Source organism: Peromyscus californicus, unplaced genomic scaffold, assembly GCF_007827085.1.
Source record: "Peromyscus californicus insignis strain IS unplaced genomic scaffold, ASM782708v3 Scaffold_3__1_contigs__length_106647218, whole genome shotgun sequence".
Lineage (NCBI taxonomy): Eukaryota > Metazoa > Chordata > Mammalia > Rodentia > Cricetidae > Peromyscus > Peromyscus californicus.
Window position 1 is genome coordinate 88052030 of NW_026294551.1, and position 27112 is coordinate 88079141.

The window sequence follows — 27112 nt, forward strand, 5'->3', positions numbered from 1 at the left end:
CAGAAGCCAGCTGCTAACCTTACAAATCTTGTGAGGGAAAAAAAGACACTTAACTCAAGTGCAAAGGCACTTCAACTGAAACAAAAAACAAACATTTTTTTCTTATGCTCCTGATGAAAATATTACACAATTTCAATAAAAATTGTCCCCAAACATTCCTCTATTAACTAATATCGATGAATGTATATGACATAGGGCTGAGTAGGTGCCCTGGTCATTCCAGAAAGCAGCTGGCCTTCAGATCTCTTTGTTTCTCTGTTAGGAAGGCCAAGGATGATGACTAAACATCTCAGGTATGCACTGTACTGGGTTCTAGAGTCTTGTCTTCCAGAGAGAGGGCATGTCTTCAGAAGAGTGTTCTGTTGGGGAGATGTTCACCAGTGTGTAGTGAGGAAAGGAAGTATATATATGGCTCCGTACAGAGCTGGGTAAATGCAGAGGTATGAACTAACCAGTGTACACCTGGGTCTCATAGGTCAGAGCTGGTTCTGTGGGTGACTTTGCTCAACTCACTAGGTCACTGCCAGGGCCTAGCATGAGTCTCTCAGTACTGGATGCAGTCATGTCTTCAAAGGACAAGGTTCTGGCTTTATCTACCAAGCTGCTTTATTTCTATATAAGCAATTGTATAGGGATGCTTGGCAAAGGACTGCTCTCTTGTCAGAGTTCACTGGCGCTCCCAGCATCAAGTTGGTGAAGGCCAAGGATGCTGCTCTGTATCCTACAAGGGCCAGGATGGACCACAGCCAAACACAATTCAGTCCCAGCAAGCAATGCTGAGGCGAGGACCCTAACACCAGCATGTAGTCTAGTCACCTTGGAAATGGCTTTGTAACAAAATTCTAGATCTGTATCTGGATCCAGCTTTTGCCCAATACGACAAGGGAGAAACATTTTTCTTCTTTTTGTGAGTGCCAAAAAAGGTGAGCATGGTTCACATGGAGCCTTTGAGATGTAGCTCTCAAAAGATTTGTGCCTGCCCCTCTTCAGAGTCATCCAGGTGCCTTCCAGATGTAGACCTCTGCTGCTGCCACCAAACAAAGGGCAAAAAACCAACTCCAAGCAGGCCAGGAAGAAGCTAGGGTATGAGTCCCACTCATTTCCAGACCTCCTTCCTCAATGTCCATTTCTGCCTATTGTAAAAATGGGGGCATTTTGCCCTTGGGCTATGCCTCCCCAGTGCCCCCACTCTGTTATCCTACAGGGCCACACTTACCCAGGGGATACACCCCCCTGGCCACCACTTACCTAGGGCAAACCTCTCAACCTCCTAAACATCAACGGGGAGCAGTGACCTCCAAATGTATTGCAAAGAACCCACACTCTTAGCGGTCATTCCTCACCATGAGTAGCCACAACTGTTTGGTTAAAACACTACAGTATATAAAAACAAAAAACAAAACAAAAAACAAACAAAAATTAAGAAATTAGAAAAACCTTAAAATCTGGAGCATGAAATAAAAAGAACTTAATGTAATTATTAATAAGAAAAGTCAAATAAAACATACAACAAACTAAAACATAAAACATTATGGTTTAAGAGAGAAAAACAAAATAGTACAGACAGAAAAGACAAGGTAAGAAGAAAAGCTGGTAAAGCATGGCTCTGAGTGGGTGCCTGGAGCCAGGATGGGTCAGGCATAAGCTTCCATGGCCTTCTTGTAGCTTCAGCAAATGCTTAAGGGGAAGCCTTCCCACAGGGAGAGTGAGTGAGCAAGTGACTGAGCATGAAAAGCTGGCATAATGGCAAGGCCATGAGATAGCAGAGTTCTTATGGGTCTTGCTGTCTTCTTCTCAGGGCACACACACTGACAGGACAGTGAGACATGGCACCAGCACCTCTGTCTCGAAGATCTACTCATTGCCTAAAACAAGAGTAGAAGCAGTGGGTCACTTCTGACAGCCAGCAGCACACAACAGCCCTTGCAGGCAAGCTGGACACAGGCAGAAGAATAGTCAGCCAAGAACAACAGCAGGAAATTTCAGAAGTTCTGGACTCCACATCCACTAAGTTCAGAGGCCCAAGAGTATATGTCGCCCAGTTCCCTCTGTGGGGATCTTTACACCAGACCCAGGGCCACCTCCTCCACCCCAGGAAGGCAGTCTCCCTTACCTGGCAATGTTGTAGCTACCTTCCAGGTAGTCTAAGCACACAGACCCCTTGCACAGAAAACGACCTGGGGCCCTGATAAACAACCTGGCCTTTTCTGGGCTCCGTGTTTGGGGTACATACCTGCAGGTGATAGTATCTGCCTTCTCAACTTGTGGCTGAGGAACTATGACCAGAGACAAGTAGAAAACAGCCCAGGCCAAAAGCTATCTCATATTTATGCCTCCTCCGAGCAGAAGCTTCCCACTCTAAGATACTGACTGCCTGTAAAGTCTCTGGAGTGCCATGCATCCTGGCTAGACATCTAGTCAGAGAAAGGCATGTATTTGGGGGTACGTTCTGTTGTAGTTAAGTTCAACCTTAACAGACATGGGTTCCTTGGATGCAGAATGGCCTGAGAAACTAAGGGGACTAGCCTGGACTCACAGGTGATAGTGTGAGGTCAGATAGAGCAGGAAGCTCATGCCTCCTGACACTCCAGCTCTTTTTCTGTCCTCGTCTTATGTCAGGGGATGATGGACTAATCAGGGAAAATAGCAAAACTGAAGTCCCCTGAATGGACATAGGATACCAGTAGTTTGGGGACCCTCACTACACCCACGGCTACAAAACCTGGTAGCTGGAGCTGGACTGCAGCTGGCCGAGGTCACTCAGGTGCCAGTGGTCCCCCGCAGGCACGAGCTTGCCCCCCATCTGTGCACGTACCATGCCGTCAGCCAGGGGGAAGACATTCAGAGAGGTGGGACGCTCCTTCCTGCTGCAGTAGGAGGGAGATAAGTACAGGAGTGGATGGTTAGATGGCGCTGTGAGAGAACCAAAGTCCATTTCTTGGCACAGAGATACTGTCTGATGGATGGCAATGCTTTAAGTGGCATCCCAAAACTCAGGCACTAAGTATCATTTCCATACATTTGAAAACTGTTCGTTAATTAGGACTCATGTATTTTTCCCTTCCATCACACTCTAACTTTTTTTTTTTTGTTTTTCAAGACAGGGTTTCTTCTCTATGTGGCATTGGAACCTGTCCTGGAACTCAATGTGTAGACCAGGCTGACCTCGAATTCACAAAGATCTGCCTGCCTCTGCCTCTCCAGTGCTGGGATTAAAGGTGTACACCACCACCACCTGGCTATACTCTAACATTTTTTTATTTAGTTTAATTTAATTTTTTTTTAAATTATTTTGATGGGCAGTGGTGGCGCTCACCTTTAATCCCAGCGCTTGGGAGGCAGAGGCAGGCAGATCTCTGTAAGTTCGAGGCCAGCCTGGTCTACACAGAAAGTTCCAGGACAGGCTCCAAAGCTACCCAGAGAAACCTGTCTCAAAAAACCAAAAATTATGTGTATGGTTGTTTTTGCCTGCATGGACATCTGCAGACATGCATACCAAGTGCAATGGATGCCGGAAGGCGGCACTGGATTTCGTGGAACTAGATTTATAGATGGTTGTGAGCTACCATGTGGATGCTGGGAATCAAACCCACATCCTCTAGAAGATCAGTCAGCGCTCTTAACCCATCAGCCATTTCTCCAGATCCCCTATTTAAATTTTAAATAGAAACAGTATCAGAGCTAACAATCCTAAAGCAATACCAACAAGAGCTTTTCCAATATTTATTATTTTAAAATTCTGTATATATTTGTGTAGTGTGTGGGTATGTGCATGTGAGTCCAGGTGTCAGCTGAGTCCTGAAGGGAGTGTCAGACTACCTATACCTAAAGGTATAGGCTGTTATGAGCTGCCTGATGCATGTGCTGGGAACTGAACTCAGATCCTTCTGAGCAGTTAGAGTGCTATTAACTGCTGAGCTATCTCTGCAGCCCCAAGACCGTTATTCTCCCTTCATCAACCAGTTCTCTGGGACTTCATAGGGCTTTTGTGTATAGGGTCTCCACCTTTAAAATTTTTTTTTAATTTATTTTTATTTTATTTTTTTTGCCTGTTATGTATGTCTGTGTGAGGGTGTTGGATCCTGGAATTGCAGTTGTGAGCTGCCATGTGGATCCTGGGAATTGCTGCCACGTGGGTGCTTCTGGAACCCAGGTCTTCTGGAAGAAAAGTCAGTGCTCTTAACTGCTGAGCCATCTCTCCAGCCCTCCTACCTTGTCACTGGCTAGCGTAGCTGGCCAGCAAGCTTTGGGGATCGGGGCCCCCATTGAAATATCTCCTCGTAGTCCCTTCACAGGGCTTCTCATTGTAAAGTGCCTTAACAGGACATGGTTTCTATGTGCAGATCTACCCAGCCATCATAGCTCACAGAAGGCAGGTCCAGATCCAGAAAATCTGGTAAACTAAAGGTAAAGAGCAAAGCTTGATGCTCATCCCCAAATTCTCCATGAGCCGTAAATAGTAAACAATAGTGGGGAGAGAGTCCAAAGCCATCCTGTCAGAGACTGCCAATTAAGCAGGTTTGGCCACACACAGGTCTAGGCAACACCACACTCCCAGGGCTGTCTGTCTAAACCGTTCAAAGCTATTCAGGTCAAGCATTAGTCTGCTTATGCCATAGCTTCTGACACTGAGTGTTCAGTACCTAGAGACATGAGAGGAGAGGTATCTTCCTTTGGGGTCTCAAGGAGCCATGTCCAGAAGCTAGCAACACATACTCTGAAGGCAGAAAATGTGTGTCTTCTCCTTACTGCATGAAGAATGCCAGGGATGAAGAGGAGGGCTGAGGGCAGTAGCACACTCACGAACTGCCAGTGGCTGGCTGTTGAGCTTGAGAGTGTTGAGTCGGGGCAGGGGTCTCTTGGTAGAGACTGGGGAGTTAAGTCTGTCCTGCCCCAAACAACACTGTCTTCTGCAGTAAGGAGACCCCTAGCACTTGCTGGAACTTGACTTTGCTGTCTTTCTGGCTTGTCATGGAAAGGATAGAACCAAAGAGGCTGGGTGCTGCATGTGGGGACTATGAGTCGGGGTAGTGGAGGAATGCTCAGGGCTAAGGCCTCGGAAGGCACTCTCCAATGTTTGGCTTGCATGATTCCTTCACATAGGGCATGCTGGGCTTATTAGCATTAAGCAGAAAGAATTCAGATGCTGAGCCCCAAGTGAGTTGGAGAGTTTATCTACTTGAACCTCCCTAGCTCAGCCCACAAGTGTGTGACAACATCCCACAAGTGCCAAGCCTCTAGGCCACTGAGAAAGCCAGAACAGCCAGGAACCAGAGCAGGAGCTCATTAGCCCTGCCTGTTCCAGTAGTCTCCCAACCTCCCTAACCATATTGTGCACCCCATGGAGAATACTCTTGGGCCTCGCTCTGACCCCATTAAGTACTCTTACTCATGATCCTGGGTGAGAACATAATGTGTTCCTAGTTCCAGGATGAGAACAGGGGAGGTGGCTCTTGTCTTAAAGGATGGAATAACACATACACTGCAGATGATTAAATCCACTGCTTGAGATGTTTCTACTGGCCTACCATCTCCCAAGTCAGGGCAAGTTGAAACTTCAGCCACATACTGTTCTCAGAGGCTGGAGTCAATGGCATGATTTAATCTGTGATAAGGGCAGACATTTCTTGAGTGTGGGGTAGAACCTGGAACCTCAGAAACTCAGGGAAATCCTGCTCTGCCAACTACTGTGTGGCTATGCTGAGGTATCCATCAAGTCTGTACTTCCTCAATCTTGTGAATATACACAGCTGAAGAAGTTCATCAAAAAACCTTGTGATTTCAATCAAAGCAATCACAGTCCTAATTCTTCCTCCAGACAACCCCAACCTCATAGTGACCCTAGTACTGCAGTGGACAAAGACCAGCAGGCTTTTACCTTTTCCTCCACGACTGGCGAGGACTGCAAGCAGCAACAGACAGAATGGCCAGCACACAGCAGCAACAGCACAGAGGGCAGGACAAGAAGACCACATTAGAGAATAAAGGTCAAACTGGCAATATCTATGCATGTGTTCACAGGGAAATCACATGCATGATGATGGTGAGATGTCTGGACCCAGGTGTTCCCCTCTACACAAACAGCTATACACAGTATCTACAGGAACAGACACATGGGGTACGGATCTTTGTGGTTTTGACAAAAGACCCTAGGATGTGACCTACTGAACAGGTAGCAGCAGGTGGATGAGCACAGGGCTTATCACAAATATCTAGCACACATGTGCACATAGGATGAGAAAAACACATAGGCTCCCACCCACATCTGCAGCAATGGCTCAAAAACAGCAAGTGTTTGAGAGTCCACTGAGTTCATTCCACACATACAGACTCTGAAAACCATGCCAGGAGTGCAGGAAAAGGCCACATGCATCACAAGTGGCCAGCAACTCAAACTCAGGAGGCTTTATAAAGTCCCTGTGGGCAACTGGAAGAGTCTGAGCTCAGAGGGGAGAGAGTTAAATATCTGACCCAAAGGACACAAAGCATCCTTCCACCTTAGCCCAAGGACAGAGCTTTGGCAATGCTGAAGTATAGTTCTCTGCTGTGATAGTGCACACAATTGGGATGGAGGAAGGGTTCTTTCTCTACCTCAACTAGCCCACTACTCTAGGTCAAGATAGTTGCTGTCCATGCCTAGGGCTCTGTGCTACCTTGTTCCTGACTGAGGTTTAGATCATGGGAGACAGATTAGTTTAACTACTTGCTAATGACAAGTAGAATGGAGTCTATGGGTTGAGGAACTTTTAGTGGCACTTTAATGGCCAGGATGGTGCGAAGAGCCCAGAGGTAAACATTAGCGGACCCCACCCACCCACCCACCCACCCGTCTCCACAAACCTGGTAACAAGCACCATTCTCCTATGCTGTGGAGACTAGAATGGAAGGCTAGCAATGGGTTCAGGAGACAAAGGCAACAGGGTTGCTTATACCTTGGCCTTGGGGAGCTCAATGGGCAGATCAGACCAAGCACCTAAGGGTTTGACCTCAGTGAGCAAGATAGCCCATACTCTTCCTGGTCTGGTTGGAGAATCCCATTTGTCAAACAACAGAAAAAGCCATGAAGGCTTCTTGGGTTTCTAGAAGGCATGAGCAAAGCCTTCTCCTAGGCAGCCACCCATTATGCCTGTTAGTCTTATTCTTGGCACCAAAGGTCCTGTGCTCCCCAGAGAACACAAGATGGCCACAGACAGAAGAGATTCACAGATCCCCTTCTCATAAAGCATGTCAAGGGCATGCTAGTTCTTTTAGGGAAAAAAAGGACAGGAAGCAGCACCAGCCCAAGGGCGCTAAACTCCTCTCAGGTAGGAAACATGCTTCCCACAGCCTGGTTGCCAGAGATGGAGACAAAATCTGATTATGAGGGAGAAGTCAGGGGTAGAAGGAAAGGCTCTGGATACCCAGCTAATATAGACTACTCAAAGCTATGGGTCCACAGAATACCTTGGTAGCAAGTTCCTTTACCAAGTAGATACACATAGCAAAGCCCAACCTGCCTGAAGCTGTGGTGGCTCTTTTCCAAAGGAAAACCAGGTAACCTGACCTGGCCCATGGTGATGATCACAGTCCTTAGAGGTCAGCTTTGCCGCCTACATGGCTTTCAACACAGCCCAACTTTGGTTTTGGCTGAGCTCACAGGATCTATTTCTACAGAGCCACAGGACCTGGAGTACCCACCTGTGACATAAGATGCTGGGTACATGCAGTCTGCAATCCTGGGTCTAAGTCATGTTGCCCAGCTTCCTGTGATACATTGGGCATGATTCCCCCACATTTTCAATCATAAAGCTGCCAAGCAATTCTCTTTTTGTTTTTTAAGATAGTGTTTTACTCTATGGCCCAAGCTACCCAGGAACTTAGTATGTAATCTTAGCTGGCCTTTAACACGGGATTTCCTCCTGCCTCAACTCCGAAGTGATCAGAATACAGACTTGAGCAATCATGCCTGGCTCCAAGGTGTTCTCTTGAAGGACATGCTGGCAAGAAGGTTCTGGAATGCTACAGCCAGAAACAAACATGCCAAACCTCCCAACCCCTCTGCCAAACTCAGATACCATATCTGTTCCCTTAAAGATTACTGATTATAAGGTCATCCTGGTAAATTGGAAATTTTCTGAGGGCACAATGTGAAAGTGTCATAGTTTGCAAGGAAGGAGTTTTCCTGGGCCAGCAACTGACAGTATGAAGTTTAATACTTCTACTTTTCATTCAGCAATAACAAACTGCCAGGGTTATATATCACCAAAATTTCATCCATACTGTCTCACTAATTCTTTTTTTTTTTTTTTTAAAGATTTATTTATTACGTATACAGAAGAGGGTGCAAAATCTCATTACAGATGGTTGTGAGCCACCATGTGGGTGGTGGGAATTGAACTCAGGACCTCTGGAAGAGCAGTCGGTGCTCTTAACCTCTGAGCCATCTCTCCAGCCCAATACAATTCCTATCACAATCCCCATGGTTTTTTGTTTGTTTGTTTGTTTTTTTCCCCCGGAGCTGAGGACCGAACCCAGGGCCTTGCGTTTGCTAGGCAAGCACTCTACCACTGAGCTAAATCCCCAACCTGTCTCACTAATTCTTAGTGTGTGGGGTCTATTCAAACTGCTTGTACCCTGTCTATAGACCAGAACTGACTGTAAATATTGCAGACTCTACTTCCTGCTAGAAGTAGCAGCACCATGTCAGAGAACACACACCCAGCCCCTCCCTACCTTCTTCAGGTCTACAAGATCTGATTTAGTGCATTATTTTCACGTCAAAGATTCTGGCATGCTGAAGAGGACAGCTTTGCCAGTCACTCAGAAAGTGGTTGATGAAGCCCAGAGCTCTATACCTTGAACCTTCTCATTTGTAGATATAATACATACAGGCAAGCAAGAGGAAAATGCAGCCTTATTGTGAAGTGACTAGAGGCTTTCTCTGGTCTGGACTTGGCTTCAAAAGGTTCAGCTGCAGGAACTTGGGACAACAGAGCAATAGGGTGATGCCTGGTTCAATGTGTAGTTCTGGCTCCTGCCCCTCCCACACTTGACTAATGTCATCTCTAATCACTCAACTCTCAAATTGGGGATGCCCTGGATGAGAAATCTGATACTTGCTCCCTAGATCTCCTGACTCAGACACAGAAAGTGTAAAGAATCCATGCTTAGCACCAAATCCTGAACTTGGGCCTAACAGGGACCTGGGGGAAGGAGGTCTGTGGACACCATCCTACTCTACATGAGGTGCAGGGACAGGGGCTGAGCAAAGTGGCCCATCATTCTTCTCCTAAAAAAGTTGATTAATAATAGTACATTCTACAGCAGTGGTATCAATCTTTTTGACATTACTATATGATGTTGTCATCTACAAATGTGTTGGGCTGCAATCACAGCTATATTAGGACCCATGTGGTCTATGGGCCAGGCTAGACATGCCTGTTTCAGAGCACAGATGAAGAACACTAAGCTACTGCCCCAAGGGGAATATGTACATATTTTATGTAGATCTTAAGTTTTAGATCCCACAACTCATCTGGATTGACTCTACCAGATGATACATATACATTTAGGATAAATAAGAAAATAAGGTAAAAAGTGTTGGGTGACTGTTTAAAAGCCCTCATTGCTTCAAAGCCACATTATCAGGTCAAGGCCTCTCTGTACTTCTGAAAGGAAGCTGTACAGATCCTCCCAGTCCCTCCCACTAGCATCTATATAGGGGTTCAGATGGGAGATTAGAGCACCACTGAGTTAAATCTTGGTCAAGAGCCCATCCTTTGGCTCAAACCCCACACCCCATAGTATGCAAATAGCTATGAAAGCAATGTGAGCACTGATTGGCAAGTTTTCAAATATATTTTAATAAGTAGGAAAATTTGCAAAATCAGATTCCATAAAGAGCAAGGACAGACTGTATACAATCTTCCTGAGCTTCAGGCACAGACCTGGGACTCAGCAGAAGGCAAAGCCTGCAGTTACAGTGGAAGCCATGTCCACCTTTATGCACATTCCTGCCCACTAGGCCCTGCCCACTCAGCCCACCTACCTCCGCCCTGGCAGGCTGCTTTCTGTCTGGCCGCTACTCCCAACTTGCTGCATCTTGGATCTTTCAATGTGTTCCACGTAGGTCTGGATCATCTGTCAAGAGGGGATCCCTGTTAGTGTCACCCACTGAACTCCCAATGCTATAGTTCAGAAGTGCTGTGCTTGAATAAAACAACTCATTTAGGGAACAAGAATCTAAGGAACATGAGTAGACAGCTTTCTACCGAACAACAAAGGCTTTAGAAGAAGTGACAAAAGATCAGTAGCCAATGCTAAGTGCAGCTTTAGCAGTTAATACCTACTCTCATCCCTGAAGGGTGTCCACTAGCACCTACCTCTGTGTGCCGCTGGTGTAGGGCATTGTACTCCTTCTTCATCTCTGATTCCCGTTCCTCCAATCGGGAAACTGGAAAATACAACCACTGTGTCAGCTGCAGTCCACTCTATAGAGCTTAGTACATGTCCTCTGGACTGTAACCAAACCCTGGCACATGGTACAGCAGGGCAGCACTTTGTGCTCAGAAAGGGTGCTTTGCTCTTGGTAAGAGTCCTAGATGTAGAATATGATTGGCTGGTCAAGATAAGTGGCATGTAGTATGTGCTGCACATGTGAGAACACTCAATCCTACTGTAAAGGAAACCAGGATGGGTAGAACTTACAAAAAGCATCTGCTTAGGATAGTCAGAAGTTTCCAAAACACAGGCAAAACTCACAGCATGTGCCAAGAGTAGATGGAAGTGAGAACTCAGTAGTAGACTACTTGCCTAGTATGATGAACAAAGCCCTGGGTTCCATCCCCAATACCCCTAAAACAAATGAATACATAAATAAGTCTTTTTTAAAACAAAAGAAGTGAGAAGCTCATGAAAAGAGACAAAACTCAAGTGAATAATCTGAATCATGTTAAAGACTGACAGAACTCAGAAGTGTATGATGAAATGAACAGCAGCATTCCTTACACACATCAATGCTGAACTTGTTTTCTTTTTTTTTAAGAAGATATTAGAGCTCTTTATTTTTTTACAAGATTTTATTTATCATATATACAGTGAATGTTCAGCCTACAGGACAGAAGAGGGCACCATATCTCATTGTAGATGGTTGTAAGCCACCATGTGGTTGCTGAGAATTAAACTCAGGACCTCTGGAAGAACAGCCAGTGCTCTTAACCTCTGAGCCATCTCTCCAGCCCATGAACTTGTTTTCTAAGTTGCTAACAAAAACTGGTGACAACCTGAACGGTCCCCTCTTCCATGGCATGTACCTGTCTAAAAAATACAACTGACTAATAAGATAACTGGCAATACTGGCCAGGAAACCTGTCCCTGGGTCTTCCTGGTGTAGTCAACATGCCACTATCCCTGTGTGCCTTGCTCTGTACTTCTGTCTCTGTAGCCCACTAAGTGATGAAGATGGATAAAACAAGGCAGGACATGTGAAACTTGTGTGTCCTGGACCTTGGGTGGTATGGTCCCTCACCGGCTTCCATCATCACTTTCTCCTGGCCTCCTGATGTCTTTTCTTTTTTTTGGGTTTTTCGGGACAGGGTTCCTCTGTGTGGCTTTGCGCCTTTCCTGGAACTCGCTTTGTAGACCAGGCTGGCCTGGAACTCACAGTGATCCGCCTGCCTCTGCCTCCCGAGTGCTGGGATTAAAGGCGTGCGCCACCACCGCCCGACTTGATGTCTTTTCTAAATTGACTTAACAAATTACATGGCTCCACATCTCATTTCAGACTATGCTGCGTTCTGTGACCTGGGAATGAGCTGCCAGGCGGTATCTGTGGAGGTTACTGCTGCTCATCCTGCATCTGTAAATCAATAGCAGTGTGGGGACCTCTTTCTGAAGTTCAGCATAGGTATCAGCTCAAGGCAAAGTCAGCTCCATTTTTTCTTGAAGGAGTCCAAATCATGGACACCAGCACCCAACAACAAATAGGATCTAGGACCCAACACACACTAGACCCATAGACACTAGCACCCAGGGACACCAGTACACACCACACATGAAGCTCAATGCATATGGGGTCCAGGGACATCAGAACCCAACACATATGACCTAGGGACACCAGCATCCAACATAGACACCAATATCCAAAGCCCATAACTTAGAATAGTCTAGTACCTAGCATTGCACATGTAACTTATAGATACCAGTACCCAACCTACACATGACTTTTACACTAGCACAGAACACATGTGACTGATATACATGACTTACAGACACTGGCAAGTTATTACACTAACTAAAACAGCATACACTTAAGTGGCTGCCCAAGAAGCAAAAGGTCTACCCATGTCAGGCTGTGTTCAAACTCAGTCTGTCTCTGTCTCTGTCTGTCTATACGTGTTTCTGGAAGGAACCGGTATTAGACCCCAAGACCTTCCTGTGGGCCCTTGCTTGGATGTCTGTGCAGCTACTGTCTGGTTGACAACTTCCATTTGGCCCTCAGGCCTCATGTGGGCCTGGAGAATCACTACCTACTAATCTCAGTTGGCATTTTTTCCTTTCTAAGAAAAGAGCCAGTAAGTTTTCACTGTGAAACACTCCAATCAAAAGGAAAGTCACAGCACCTGTATAAATATGAGGTTTATTGTACATGACCAAAACAGGCCTTTAGGCTTACTTACTGTTTGCAAATACTAGCATGTACAGAAGCAGCTTGCTCACTGCTCACACTCAGACTCTGATCCCTAGCAGGGTGTTAGTCTAGTACAGTAACCTCGAAGTCTCAGCCTTGGAATAGGTCAAACCCAACCTATTAAGCCAGTATTTTTCTCTCCCCCAATCCAATTTTATTTTCACAGAGAAATGAAGGTAGCTGTTTCTCAAAGTAACCAAATAAAGTGGCAAATGTGTTTTAATCATTGAAATACTGAATTATAAAAAATATTGTGCTGAGGATCAAGGTTTGAGATGAGCAGCAGGCAAGTGGCTACTATTTGCAAACAGAAAGCAAACCTACAGGTCCCTTAGGAACTGTCACTAAAACAGTGGTTCTATCAGTACAGTAATCTTTAGCTTTACAAAGATCAGCCAGGGCTCAAGGCCATAGTGCTTGGTTCCCCAGAACCACAGGAGAACTGAGGGTATGAGTGTTGAGATTACACAGTAAAGCAAAAGTGTGCTGTGCCACAAAGACCATTTCCACTAAGGACTTGAGGCTGATTATGGAAATACATGTGTGCAAGGAGACAGAAGCAACAGTTGAGAATCAGGGTGAAATGCAAACAAGGCCACCTTAGGCACCCACCCCCTTTAATCAACACTTGTGAATTCTACCCAAGGTCAGTTTTAAAATATACATGCAGTCCCAACTCAAGGCTCCTGCTAGCCACTTACTCTGATCTGCATAGTTTTTGGCCTTTAGCTCCAGTTGACGTGTCTGAAACTCATAATGTTCTACCTGGATCTGGAGTTCTTTCTTCTCTTGCTCCAAGGCATCTTCAAATTCAATGAATTTCTATGCATGGGAAAGACAAAAGGTCAGAAGGTGACAACAGCCTTTCACATGAAAAAGCACAAGTTCATGCCGGGCAGTGGTGGAGCACGCCTTTAATCCCAGCACTCGGGAGGCAGAGGCAGGTGGCTCTCTGTGAGTTTGAGGCCAGCCTGGGCTACAGAGCAAGTTCCAGGATAGCCAGGGCTACACAGAGAAACCCTGTCTCAAAAAAACAACCAAAACAAACAAACCAAAACAAACAAACAAAACCCCAACAACAACAAAACAAAACAAAACAAAAAAAAAAAAAAACAACCACCAAAACTTCTAAATGAAAGAAAGGCAATTTTTCTCCTCATCTCCATTTCATTATTTACCTCTTATTTTTATGAATATGTGTGTGTACGTGGCTGTGTGAGCTTATGTGTCCCACATGCAGGTAGGATCCTAGAGCATTGGATCCCTCAGAACTGGAGTTACAGACAGTTGTGAGCTGACTTGGGTTTTGGGAATAGAACCTGGGTTCTCAGGAAGAGTAGCCAATGTTCTTAACCCCTGAACCTTCTCTCCAGCCCCATTAATCTGCATTTCAATCATCCCTTAGCTCAGAATCAATCATTACTGAACTAAAAACAAGCATCACTTTCAAAAAGCCCAGCCTGTGGAGTTTCTGATCATTGATCATCATCAAACCAAGTGAAAAGAAACCACTCTGCAAATGAAAGACACTCTAATCAGACCCAAAGAGGAATCACACCCACGGTGCAGACCCTGGGTATGAACACTGTCTCAGCTGAGCGCCATTGTGATGGATACCTGGTGTGATTCCTACAGCAGTAAGGGTTGAAGAAGGAAGTGTGTTTAAGTACTGAACAAGAAACTGTAATGTGACCAAGAAATTCCATCTGTAGGAAGCATAAATACCTGGTGGGCTTTAAAAGCATAAAAAGCGTCTCAGAGGACACGAATATAAAGCTAACCTTTAACTTCAGGCCTCAGTTTTTGGCTAGGGCCATGCTTCATATAATAACCCACCCACGCTCCGTCCACAGCTATCTGATCAGTCTGATCAGTCTCTCCTGCTGCAGCCTGTCCAAGGTCTTTGTGCTGGAGCACTGAGCTCCAGTGAAGGAAGGAAGGATGACTCATCCTGTATAGCCAGTGAGAGTGTAAAACCCCAGAAGAGGGGAGGAAGGAGCTGGGAGGGAAGAGACTGCAGCCAGAAGGAAGTCTACACAGGATTAAGGACACTGCACAAGTAAGCTGAAGGAAGAATACCCCATAGCCAGCAAAATGCAGGGGGTTCCTTTGTGTGAATATGCTGATATACAACAATGAAAACAAGTGATTGTGAATCAACTGGATACAATTACTATTTGAAGAATTCATATAAACTAGTCAGCCTTTTTTTTTTTAAAAAGAATTCCATGAAATGAGATTGTTCTTCCCATTTTACATATAAAATATGAAGTGAAGAAGTCAACTTTATATCCCTGTCAAACATAAAAGGTGACAATGGAAGTCAGCATTCAGGACTCTCAGGATGCAGAGTGCTGGCTATGCAATCTCTTACAATGGGACTCATGTGGCTGTTACAGCTTTCCTAAACCAAGCATGCTTTACTGAGGTGAACCTCTTCTCTCTCATAGTTCTGTAGCCCAGAAACACCCATAGGAACTCATCTAGTGTGTTAGAAGTGAACGCAGAGGAATCAAAAATCAGGTTCGTTCACATTATGGATAGGGAGAAAGAAAGGGAAGGAATTTCCAAAAGAAAAATGTGCCTTATGGGTCTCTTGTCTTAAGCAAGCAGACAGGCAAGGAGCTGGGGGCAACTTGGGCTTCTAAGCCTGTGCCATCACCTTTGGCTACATTCTGGTACCAATAGGAGCATCTATATCCATCAAGTATTTATCCAGGGCTAGTTGGGACAGCAAACCCTAACATTAGATGTTTCTTTATGGCCAACTTTATATCTCCCATACTATAGAACTACCTAGGTCTGAAACTCAAGAGTTGGGAGGCTGGTGTTATAGACACTATCTTCAAGAACTACTAGGCAGCACAGGAAGAACAGGGATAGTTCTATATTCAAATATTAGATGTCAGTTAGTAGTATGGCCATAGTTCAGGAATGTAGCAAGTGTTTCTCATATTCATGCTAAAAATCCATCCAGTATCCACCTGAAACACTGATTTAATGCACTCTGATTTTTAGGACAAGCAATCAAAGAAACGAATAAAATCACAACATGGAGGTGGTGGCACATGCCTTTAATCCCAGCACTCAAGAGGCAGAAGTAGGTAGATATCTAAGTTCAAGGCCAGCATGGGCTACAGAGTGAGTTCCAGGATGGCCAGGGAAACACAGAGAAACCCTGTCTTGAAAAAACTGGGGCTGGGGGTGGGTGGGGGTAGGGGGAGAGAATATAACCTGGTGCTCAAGGCCAGCCTCAGCAAAATAGTAACCTTGAAACTAGCCTAGGCTACATGAGCCCTTGTCTCAGAGACTAGAGAGATGGTTCAGTGGTTAAGAGCACTGGCTGCTCTTGCACAGTATCTGGAGTTCAATTTCCAACACCAACATGGCTTACAACTATCTGTAACTCTAGTCTCAGGGGATTCTTTGCCCTCTTTTGGTCTTCTGGTTACCAGGTACACAGGCAGTTACACAGACACACATGCAGACGAAACACCAAGACATATAAAATGAATAAATTTAACAAACGAACTAACCCACCACAATAACCAAAAAAAAAAAAAAAAAAAAAAAAATGGTGTGGCAGCTCATGCCTATAATCTAGAAGGCCAAGACAGTACTACTGCAAGTTCAAAACCAGCCTAGGCTAGAGAATAAAACTGTCTTAAAAAACTGCGAAAGAAGGCTGAGTGTGGTGGCCCATGCTTCTAATCTCAATACTTGAGAGGCAGAGGAAGGCAGATCTCTGTAAGTTCAAGGCAAACCTGGTCTACCTAATGAGTTCTAGGCCAGCCAGTGCATGCTAACCAGCCAGGGCTGAACAATGAAACCCTGTCTCCAAAAACCAACCAAATTAACAACAACAAAACAGAAAGGAATTGGGAAGGAGCAAGGGTGATACAAGGGAGGTAAGAAAAATAAAGATAAAACTGAAATCTAAGTGTATTCCTTCATGAAAATCTTCCTGGGGTGGGAGTTGGGGAAGATGCCTTTTTCAGGAAATCTTCATCCTCTGTGGCCCTTTCCCTAGTTTGGGTTGGTTTCTTCCTTCCTAAAAAATATTTATTTTGTTTCATATAGTGAGTTGTGCATGCACTTATGAGTGCAGGTGTCCACAGTGTAGAAAGGGTATCAGATCCCCTGGAGCTAGAGTTGTAGGTGATTGTAACCCATCCAATATGGGTGCTGGGAACTGAACTTGTTGGTCCTCAGCAAAAGCAGTACATGGTCTTAACTACTGAGCCATCTCTATAGCCCCTTCCTAATCTGGTCCAGCTTTACCCACATTTTGATGTGATAACCTACTAGGGAGATGTTCTAATGCCTCAGTTGACACAGGTCCTTGCTTTCAAGAAACAAGCATTTTATGGGCTGGAGAGATGGCTCAGAGGGGAAGAGCATTGGCTGCTCTTCCAGAGGTCCTGAGTTCAATTCCCAGCACCCACATGGTGGCTCACAACCATCTGTAATGAGATCTGGTGCCCTCTCCTGATATGCAGGGATACATGCAGGCAGAACACCGCATACATAATAAATAAATAAATCTTAAAAAAAAAAAAAAAGAAACAAGCATTTTAAGGCCAGGGAGATGGCTCCGTGGGTAAAACCACTAGTCATACAAGTCTGACAACCAGCTGGGCGGTGGTGGCACACGCCTTTAATCCCACTACTCGGGAGGCAGTGGTAGGCAGATCTCTGTGAGTTTGAAGCCAGCCTGGTCTACAGAGTGAGTTCCAGGATAGCCGGGGCTGTTATACAGAGAAACCCTATCTCAACAAACCAAAAAAAAAAAAAAAAAAAAAAAGATGAAGCCTGACAACCTGAGTTGAGTTGGATCCTTGTAACCCACAAATAAGCTGGATATTGTGGTGTTCATCTTAAGTGAGATGTGAGACAAAGACCGGAGAATCTCCTAGAAGCTTTTGGGCTAGCTGGCCTAAATATGCAAGACAGCAGCAGAAATAAGAGAGACCCTTCCTCAACAAGGTAGACAGTGAGAAGCATTGTCTCTGACCTCCACATGCATGCCTGTGGTATGTACTTGTTTACCTTCATACAAACCTCATAATATACATTCTCTCTCTCTCTCTCTCTCTCTCTCTCTCTCTCTCTCTCTCTCTCTCTCTCTCTCTCTCTCTCCCTCTCTCTCCTTAAAAAAAATAGCAGCATTCTACATATGAGCCAGACAGAGCTATGACTAAGTGTGTGTCTGCAGGATTGTGTGCTTTTCTAGGTATTTGCTGAGAAGGAGGAAGGGTAAGAAAAAGGCTAGCTAAGACAAAATGGGACAAGAGCCCCAAATGAGGCAGAGACTAGAAGGAGTGACACTTCAAATCCATAGGAGACCTAAGAAGCTTAGTGAGAAAGGGTGCTCCAAACATTTTCATAACAGGCACAGCTTCAAATCTGTCCCTGTTGATTTCAGGAATCTTTCAGAGAAACATTACCAAATGGAAGGACATTCTTAAAGATAGAGGCATGTCACATTTAACTTATTATCCCCCAAATATCTTATCTATAACAGATATTCAATGTGTCACAGGCAACAACCTCAACAAATCTCAAAATCACGAAGCTCAGTGAAAAAGCAGACAACAGTACACTCTGCGTAAGTCCATTTAGTTAAAGTCCTACAAGATGAACGTTAAAGAACGCAGGTAAACCATCAGCCGGGGTGAGGAGGCAGAGAAAAGCAGAGAACAAGACCCGGGAGAACTCTAGAACAGTAAGACTTCAGGGCCTTACATAAGTGTTCAAAGTCAAACTGGACACTAAGCGTACAGTCAGTGTGTCAATGAGACCTCAATAAGAGAGTTAACCTCTACCCCCCAAAAACAAAAGACTAAAGGATGCAATAAAGCTCACAATCAAAGATTCCACCTTGTGCCCAAGAGCACAGCTGATTTCCAGGCACTAGGGATTTCCCTAGCAGTCTTCCTCCCAGCCCAGTGAGAATTCATCACCTCCTGGGCTGTTTCCTAGACAGCTGCCCCCGCCCCCCCCGTCACACAGTAGTCTCTACCTGGTCTCCACACAACTGCTTAAGTAGATCTCAACTGGAAAATGTCCACTGAAAAATACAAACCTATGGGTTTGGGGTTTTTTGTTTGTTTGTTTGTTTTGGTTTTGGTTTTTTTGGGGGGGGGGTCTTGTTTTTTAGTTTTTTGAGACAGGGTTTCTCTGTGGAACAGTCTTGACTGTTTGTAGACCAGGCTGGCCTCTAACTCACAGAAATCCGCCCACCTCTGCCTCCCCAGTGCTGGGATCTGAGGCGTGTGCCACTATGCCTGGTACAAACCTGTTTTAAGCACTTTCCTTTCTTGTCTGATGCTAACTTAAAAATATTAGTCACCTGCTCTTATATGAAGTCAACTCAGTCAGACTGCTCACACAGACAGATATACTGGTTGTCCTGGCCACATGTGTTTGTTTCAATTCAAGTTAAAAGGAATGAAAAGCAGAGGCTGAGCATGTGGCTCAACAGTAGAGAACTTGCCTACCATGCTTTGAGGTCTTGTATATTTCCATTCCCAGCACTAGAAAAAGAAAAAGAAAAAACAAAGCCTACTTCCACAGTTCCAAGAGTCACAGTGAAAATGCTCAAAGGCCACTGCAGCCAGGGGTTACTGAACTGGAGAGTATACAACGGGCAGGCCCATTGTCACAGGAAGTTTGTATGGCAGAATGGTTGCTCCAAAGAGACAGTCCTTAGGCCTCAGGAACTGAAGCATTAGTGCGGAGAGATGTGCACAGAAACAAGAAGCTGGCTTTCTTTTCCATCACACAGGGCTAGCATCTCTTTGAGGGTGCAAGTAGGGAAAAGAGAATAACTCTGGGGGCAGGGGAGTGGGGAGGAACAGACATAAGCCAAAAGATACTAAACTCTTCAGAGTTGGTGCATGATGGGAAATGTTCATGTTCTCTTCAGTACACTGTCAGATGCTAGAAGTTGCGGGGTGGGGGGAGATTCGGCGGTGGCGGCAGAAGTAGTCTGATAAACCTTTCCAAGGTAAATATACAGGAGCAGCACTTGGGAAGGTAGGAGGGCAAAGGCTAGGAGAAGAACAGGCCTCTTCCCACTTAATGTAGGAATCTGAGAAAGGAGTATCAGCCTGGGTCTTATCCCCTTCAAGGCACCATCTTTCACATGACAAGGATGTCACAATCTCAGTAGCGCTAGCTTTCTTTCTAGAGGATGGATCTGGTTACCAGATCACATGAAAGCCAGACCAAGGCACCCCTTGAAAAGTGACAGACCTAGCGGTCCTCATGTATCAAGGTTGCAAACAGCAAAAATGAGGAACTGTTTCAAATATAGGAGACCGCAGGGACACTGCAGGCGTCTTGAAGAGGCCTTAGGAGGGTGATAGAGGAAAAAAAAAAAAGGCAACATGGAAGAAAGCTCACATTTGGGACTCTGGGTGAAGAATATTATTTTTGCATGTTTTCTGTGTATTATTTAAAAACAAAGTTTTAAAAAGCATATTACTTAAATCTAGAATTTGGAAGAACTGACCTCTATTACAGGTCCTCAGCCCTGTTGTCTGTGCTGCCACAGTGGATTTCTGACATAGCAAGACATCACAACAATACACAACAAAGCATCAGTCTAGGGGCTCAAGACTCCAGTTGGCCAGTCCTGTGTTCTCTCTGGCTGCATACAGTTTCTGTACCTATTTCTATTTGCTTCCATCTTTTAGAATTTCTTGGATCAAGGGTGTCACTTAGGGGGATGAGCACTTGCATACCATGTATGAGGAGGCTCTGGGCACAACACGGAGGAAACGACTCTGCTTTCCTCCTGGTGACTCCAGCACTGTTACACTGGAACAACTTGGGGAGGCAACAGGAAAGACAGCTCTGACTACCACAGCCTAACAGCTTCTTCCATAGAAATCAATGTTAGGAGCTGGGGGGGTAGCTCAGCGTTCAAGGGGACCTGGGTTTATTTTTTAGTACATTAGGAAACAATTGCTCTTAATGTGACTGAAGGAACCACAAGCTGGGGCTAGTGAGATGACTCAGTGGTTAAGAGCACTGACTGCCTTCCAGAGGACCTAGGTTCAAATCCCAGTACCCACATGGCAGCTCACAACTGCCTGTAACTCCAGTTCCAGGAAATCTCACACTGACACACATGCAGGCAAAACACCAATGCACATAAAAATAAATAAAGTATTTTTTAAAAAGAGACCATATGTTGTCCAAGCAGTGGTGAATTTACTATTTGTAACATGAAAATAAAAACACAAATTCCGAGTTCGAGGCCAGCCTGGGCTACCAAGTGAGTTCCAGGAAAGGCGCAAAGCTACACAGAGAAACCCTGTCTCGAAAAACCAAAAAAAAAAAAAAAAAAAAAAAAAACCACAAATTCCTGATTTAATGCATTAATTCACTTATGAAAGGTACTATTCATTGAGTAGGTTTGGTGTTCAGGTTACCCCTGCCCCCATTTAATCCCATGCAAATGTTTTTCTATGACCATGACTATTCTTGTTTAACTAGGAAAAAATAAATCTTGGATCAAACTCTTCCATTTGGAGTCTTTGTGTAGCAGCAAATGCCACAAAGTAAATGTCCAAAGAACCTACCTGAGTTGCTTGAGATGAGCTAAAGAATGCTTCCTAGCACATTCTTTAGGGTAAAGAAGACTTAAAGGCAATAAAGACACTAATTCTGTCTCTCAAACATAATTTTTTGCTGGGCAGTGGTGACGCACACCTTTAATCCCAGTGCTTGGAATTCTCTGTGAGTTCAAGGCCAGCCTGGTCAATACAGCCTAGGCTATACAGAGAAACCATGTCTCAAACCCCCTGACCCCTGCCCAAAATAAAATGTAATTTTTCTTCCTATGATCTGAGTGCTTGTCTACTGCAAAGAAAAGGCTAGCACAGTTGACTGCCCCTTTCTAATCCTTTTCTCTTCCAGTGAGAAAGGACTTTGGGATAAAAAACACTTCCTATTAGAATCTTCCCAATCAGTAACAACTCAACAGATCACAAGGCCTAAGCCATGCCATCTAAGGCTGACCTGAAACTGTTATTAGGGACTCTGCCCTCACTGCTAAATTCGCCTTGCCACAATTTTCTTTCTGGGACACCAATGGCCTACAGTGATACTTGTAGTGGAACTGATTCATTACTTCTGGCAACCCACTCACTTTATGAGACAGCTACAACTGAAAGTCTGAGAGAAGCTGGGAAAGGTGTGTGGTCCCTGAGGGTAGGAAGGCCAGACTGTCACCTGCAAACTCTACAGCTGAGTCCCTCCTCCCAGGTCCTGAGTTCTAGAGAATGAACCACTTGGTATCAGGGTAAGAAGTGGAGGGCTAAGATGTTTTCTCTAAGAATTTTTAAAAGCCTGCAGGGCAGTGGCACACACTTTTAATCCCAGCACTCAGGAGGCAGAGGCAGGCAGATCTCTGTGAGTTAGAGGCCAGCCTAGTCTACAGAGTGAGTTATAGGACAGCCAGGGCTACACAGAAACTCTGTCTTAAAAAACAGACACAAACAAACAAACAAAAACCTTGAAGATTCTGTCTTCTCCAAAGGCTGCTAGCAGCTCAGGTTACCAACCTCTGACTAAGACTGAACAAGCAAGATGCCTGGGACAGCACTCTTCTGCACCGTGACAAGTCTGCACCCAGTGATGCATAGCTCCTGGCACATCACACCCATCTGATCACAAGTCCCTGTCTAGAAAAAGCTGGCCACTAGTGCACAGCTGTGTGTGGTGTTTTGTTTTGTTTTTACAGAACTGAAGATAACCACCTACTTCATTCCACAAAACAGCTAGAATGCCAACTGTTTACAGTGTTTAGGCACTCTTTAGTTTTAACCTCACTGGAGGTCCCTCCAAGGGCATAGTATGGGCATTTAACAGCAGCTTCCACCTGGCCTGCCCAGCATTTGTTTACTTCTTGCTTTGCTCAGCTTCTCTAAAGAGCTGGATCTTGGCAGTGCTACAGTCTGCAGGCCACATGGACACTCACTGCTTAGCCCAGCTTGTGATTCAACTGGAGGGCAGAGGCATCTTCCCTGGGAGCAGTGTCAACACCACAGAGAGTAGGTGCCTATTCCATGCAGAGCCCATTTTTAAATTATAAGGTTCCAACTCAGCCTTACGGCTGTCCACCTTCATTTTCTCCTTTTCCTCCACATCCGTTATCTTGACTATGTAAGTACAGAGGCAAGGGGGAAAAATACCCGAATTCTCTGTCAATGTACCAAAAGTCCCCCGAGAGTTCAAGACAATGGAGAGCGAGAGAAGGCACAAGTCACAGCTCCAGGGTTGGGCTACAAGGACCAAACACTGCGGACTTCTGGTGAACTGCCCCACTATGCAGCAATATGACCCCGAAGGAAAAGCTCGGGCTGGTGCCAAAGTCTACCCTAGATCTTGGCCTGTCCTTTCGAAAATGGTCAGTGTGTGACCTTGGTCTAGCCCAGACACTTTCTGAAGCCAGTTCCCTCCTCAGAAAAATGTCTGAGGTCACCCTGAGCCCTCCTCCTCACATCCTAAGAATGTTTGAACCCCCTATGTTGAGAACTTGAGGAAGCCCGTCAAGTGGTGCCTGTCTGTGCACCTCAATTCAGAAACAGCATCTCCACAGTCAAAAGCAAAGCAAACCATAGTAAGTAGGAATGATTCAATATAAGATTTAAAAAAAAAAAAAAAAAAAAAAAAAAGCTTTTATCCTAACCGGGACATGGGGCCACTAATTTAAGAAGCCAAAATATCAATAAGGACTTTTAATTTCAATAATCGTCTCTAAGACTGTGTCAACTTCACTGAAATGGAATTTAACCTCATATAAGCCGCCACTTCCCATCACATTTACTATTCCAGAATAGTAGAATTTCTGGGCTTTGCGATCATCTAGGGCAACTTGCTCAAAAGACCGAAGGAATAAAAATCCAGAGCCAGCAGGCGGCAGCCAAGGTCAGAGGGCAGGACTGGGGGGTGCCCATGTCTCCCGGGCTCTGCACAGGCTGGGCTCTGGGTCCAGACTGGATGGAGAAAGCGGCACTTCCAGCGGCAGACGCTGCCGGCCGGGCCGGGCTGGCTGCACCACGCTACCCACCCCGTCCCCCTCCGCGGCGGCCGGGGCCCACGCACCTCCTCGGCCTGTTTGCGCAGCGCCTTCTCGCGCTCGTACTGCGTGAGCAGCTGCTCGTTGTCCTCGCGGAGGAGCTCCAGCTCCACCTCGTGCTCCTGGTTCTCGCTCAGCACCGAGTCCAGGTTCTCCAGCACGTTCACCACCAGCGGCATGAGCTCCTTGACCACCTCCTCGTCATAGCAGTGGATGAGGCGCTCGAACTCGCGGTAGATGGAGCCCGCCAGGCCCGACACACGCTCCGACATAACCGAGCCCGAGCAGTAGTCGTCTTGGTACACCACCACACCTCCGCCCTCGTCCATCTGGATCTCCATCATCGCGGCTATCGCCGCCGCCGCCAGCGCGGCTCGTTCCGGTGCCCGAGTCCTCGGGCCGCTATCACCTCAGGCAGCCGCCACCTTAGGATGCGCCGCCGCCCAGGCCGCGCCCGTCACTCCCTTGCCGGAAGTCCCGCCTGGCCGCGGGGGTGGAGCCCCGTTCTGCCCCGCCCTGGGTCGTGCGCCCTGACGCTAGAGGAAACGGGCCTGGGAAGTTTCCGGCCGCTTGGCTGGTAGTGTTTGACCAGCCAGTTCGTGGGGGCTGGAAAGACCTGGCTGATTCTGTGTCTCTGTCGGGTTTGTCTTCAGACTTTTGTAATATGCTCTAGCCGACCTCGACGTTCACGCGACATGTGTCACGTGCCCCGTTTCTGGCTGTTTCACGCTCTGCTGGTTGCTTAGTTCCAAGCAGTGATTCATCTGCATCGCCCGATGGGGTTCTAGGGTCCTTATGAATGGCAGTACTTTGAGGCCGGCATATACAGCGAATCGATCTATTAAGTGTTTTATTTGCTGCTGAGGACACCATGAGCCTGACTTTGCACTGTGGCGCCTCGTTATATACTGACTACTTTTTGCTAACATGATTTCCCCCCTCCCGGAAAAGGTCATCTGAACTGGAGTTACAGTCCATTGTGAGCAGCCATGTGGATGGATGGCTTAAACAGAGGACCTCCTCTGTAAAAGCATGTGCTGTCAACCGCTGAGCCAGCTCTCAGCTACCAGATCTTACTATTAACCACACCAACCCAATGAGTCCAGAACACTTAAAACATGGCTCACAATTTCGCGCAGGCGTGTGTGTGTGTGTGTGTGTGTGTGTGTGTGTGTGTACAAAGTCTTACTGTGTAGCACTGACTGACCTGGAACTTGCTCTGCCTGGCCTCAAACTCATAGAATTGCCTGCTTCTGCCATTCAGCTGAGACTAAGAGCACATACCATCACTGGAGCTATAAATCCCCCACTTTTTCAAACATAATTTGTTTATTGTTGTTGCTGTTTGTTTTGGTTTCTTCAAGACAGGGTTTCTCTATGTTGCCCTGGCTGTCCTGGAACTTACTCTGTAGACCAGACTGGACTTGAACTCTGAGATCCTACCTCTGCCTCCCCAGTGCTGGGATTAAAGGGGTGTACCACCACCACTTGGCAACATAATTTGCTACATAGACAAATACCTACCCTAAGAGACTGTTTTGTAACAGGGTCCCCAGAATTTAGCACAACTGACTCCATGATGAAAGTGCCATTCAGGCTTTAAAATTCAGCTTGTAGACAGCACCACCTGCCAAAAATGTAAACAAAGACCTTATCTATCAAAATCTATAGTTCAGGGAAAGTTTCTAAGTGTACTAACCTTGCTTTTTGGCTTCTGTAGTTATGCTTCTGGTTAACTGTTCTTGCTAACCGAAGCATGTCAACCCAGGACATGATTTTTGTCCTTACAAGCTCACTCTGAGAAAGGTGTTGGGTGATACTCAATTGCATGTGAACCTTGAGTTTGTATTTGCATTAATTAAATAATTAATTGAAGTTAACCTTGGGTGAGGATGCTGAGTTAGCAACTAATTGACAGAAAGTAATCATAGAGTATCAGAGGGCATCTGGAAGAGAAGAGAGACACACTGGAAGGTGTAGAGAGGGATTTGGAGTGGTGTGGCTCTTTTTGTTTGGTGGAGAGGAAGGACACTCTCTTCAGGAGATGCCAGTGAGAAGAGGTTAACTAGTCGCTACTCAACCTCTCTGAGCTAGCAAGTTTTCACCCCAGCCTTTGAATCTCTAGTCTTATTTATAAATAGAATGATAGAGATTTAATTAAAGCTACCTTTAACGGCAGCAGCAGAGCTAGTGCCTGAGGGAACATAATTCCTGCTAGGCTGCAGTCTGAGTGGCCGGATCACTGCCACTGGTAACTGCAGAGTTGCAATTGCTGGCTGAAACAGCAGAGATTAAGCCACAGAATCTGTGCAAAAGCTAAAACAATAGCTCGGGGCTATGCTGGGATCCTGAACACCCAGTGCAATCACTGACCAGCTAATAAAGACTTTGTATTGGCTTAAACCCATGTCTGTGCAGTCTTTCCTGGTGAATACCCCCACAATTTTTCTGGAGGCCACAGCAAGATCCCAGAGACTAGACCTTGAGACACCAGGAGTCTCAGAGCCCCTTGGAGTAAGGAAGAGTGAAGTGGTCAGGGAACTTCTAGGGGGTGTACAACCTGAGATGTTCCAGGTCCCCGGGGTTCCCTTTGATCAATTGCTGCCTAATGCTTCAGAGGTGTCTGACACTTTCACCCCAAAAGGAAACAAATTAGAAACTCACCTGGTTGTCACCTCTGGAGGTAAGTGTTGTTAAGGCACATTATGTTTGAGCACATAGGAGAGGTCAAACATGGCTGCTGATCCAGGGTCTGGGATCCATGTAAGGTCACTGGATCCTTCTGTGTGGAGCCACCCCTAATTTCTTCCCCACTTCTCTCTGTGTCAGTTCTGTTTCCCCGTATTGAACAGTGGCTTTCTCTGGTGTGAAAACTCCTAGATTAAGACCTGGGTTCCCTCCTGTTGGGGACCCAAATCCTTTCGGCTCTGCCAGGTCATAGAGAGGGGGGAAAAAACCTTTCACCTGTCCCACTTCAAGAGCTGGAGCACTTGCTCGGTTCATTGTTTGGCTCAGTACCTGTGTGGAGGTGGGGAGGGGCTGGGCCTCTCATCTAGGGCCCCCTGCCATATAAGCAGAATGTGCACAGGGAGGGGGGAATAATTCCCCCAGGTGAGCATTCCCTCTGCTCTGTGCCCACTCTAAGCAGCCCCAGGGAAGTGGAAAAGTTCCCCTGGGCTGAGCCTAAAGGAAAAAGAAAATTCCACTTCGTTTCCTTTCATGACTCATATCATATTACTAACCAATGAGCTGTATAACTGAAAAACTCAAAACCCACCATTCTCTGAAAAAAGGCAGAAAAACATCCCTGGGGCTGGGCAGGGGGAAATCACTGTCAGACAACCCAGCCTGGA

At 45.9% G+C, this 27112-nt stretch overlaps 1 protein-coding gene across 16 annotated transcripts in view; it reads right to left on the bottom strand.

Annotated features, from left to right (window-relative positions):
* Positions 1–24231, bottom strand: part of Mapk8ip3 (mitogen-activated protein kinase 8 interacting protein 3) — a 42499-nt gene extending 18268 nt beyond the window's left edge. For 4 of the 16 annotated variants that reach the window (XM_052758642.1, XM_052758637.1, XM_052758641.1 and 1 more), the window contains exons 1-6: positions 23786–24231; positions 13369–13489; positions 10362–10432; positions 10028–10119; positions 5879–5902; positions 2723–2867 (exon numbers count right to left, since the gene is read on the bottom strand). In XM_052758642.1, the coding sequence (XP_052614602.1) occupies positions 2723–2867; positions 5879–5902; positions 10028–10119; positions 10362–10432; positions 13369–13489; positions 23786–24103 (771 nt within the window). In that variant the 5' untranslated portion in view covers positions 24104–24231. The other 12 variants (XM_052758643.1, XM_052758639.1, XM_052758644.1 and 9 more) reach the window with 10 other exon arrangements.
* Between the last annotated feature and the right edge of the window lie 2881 nt (positions 24232–27112).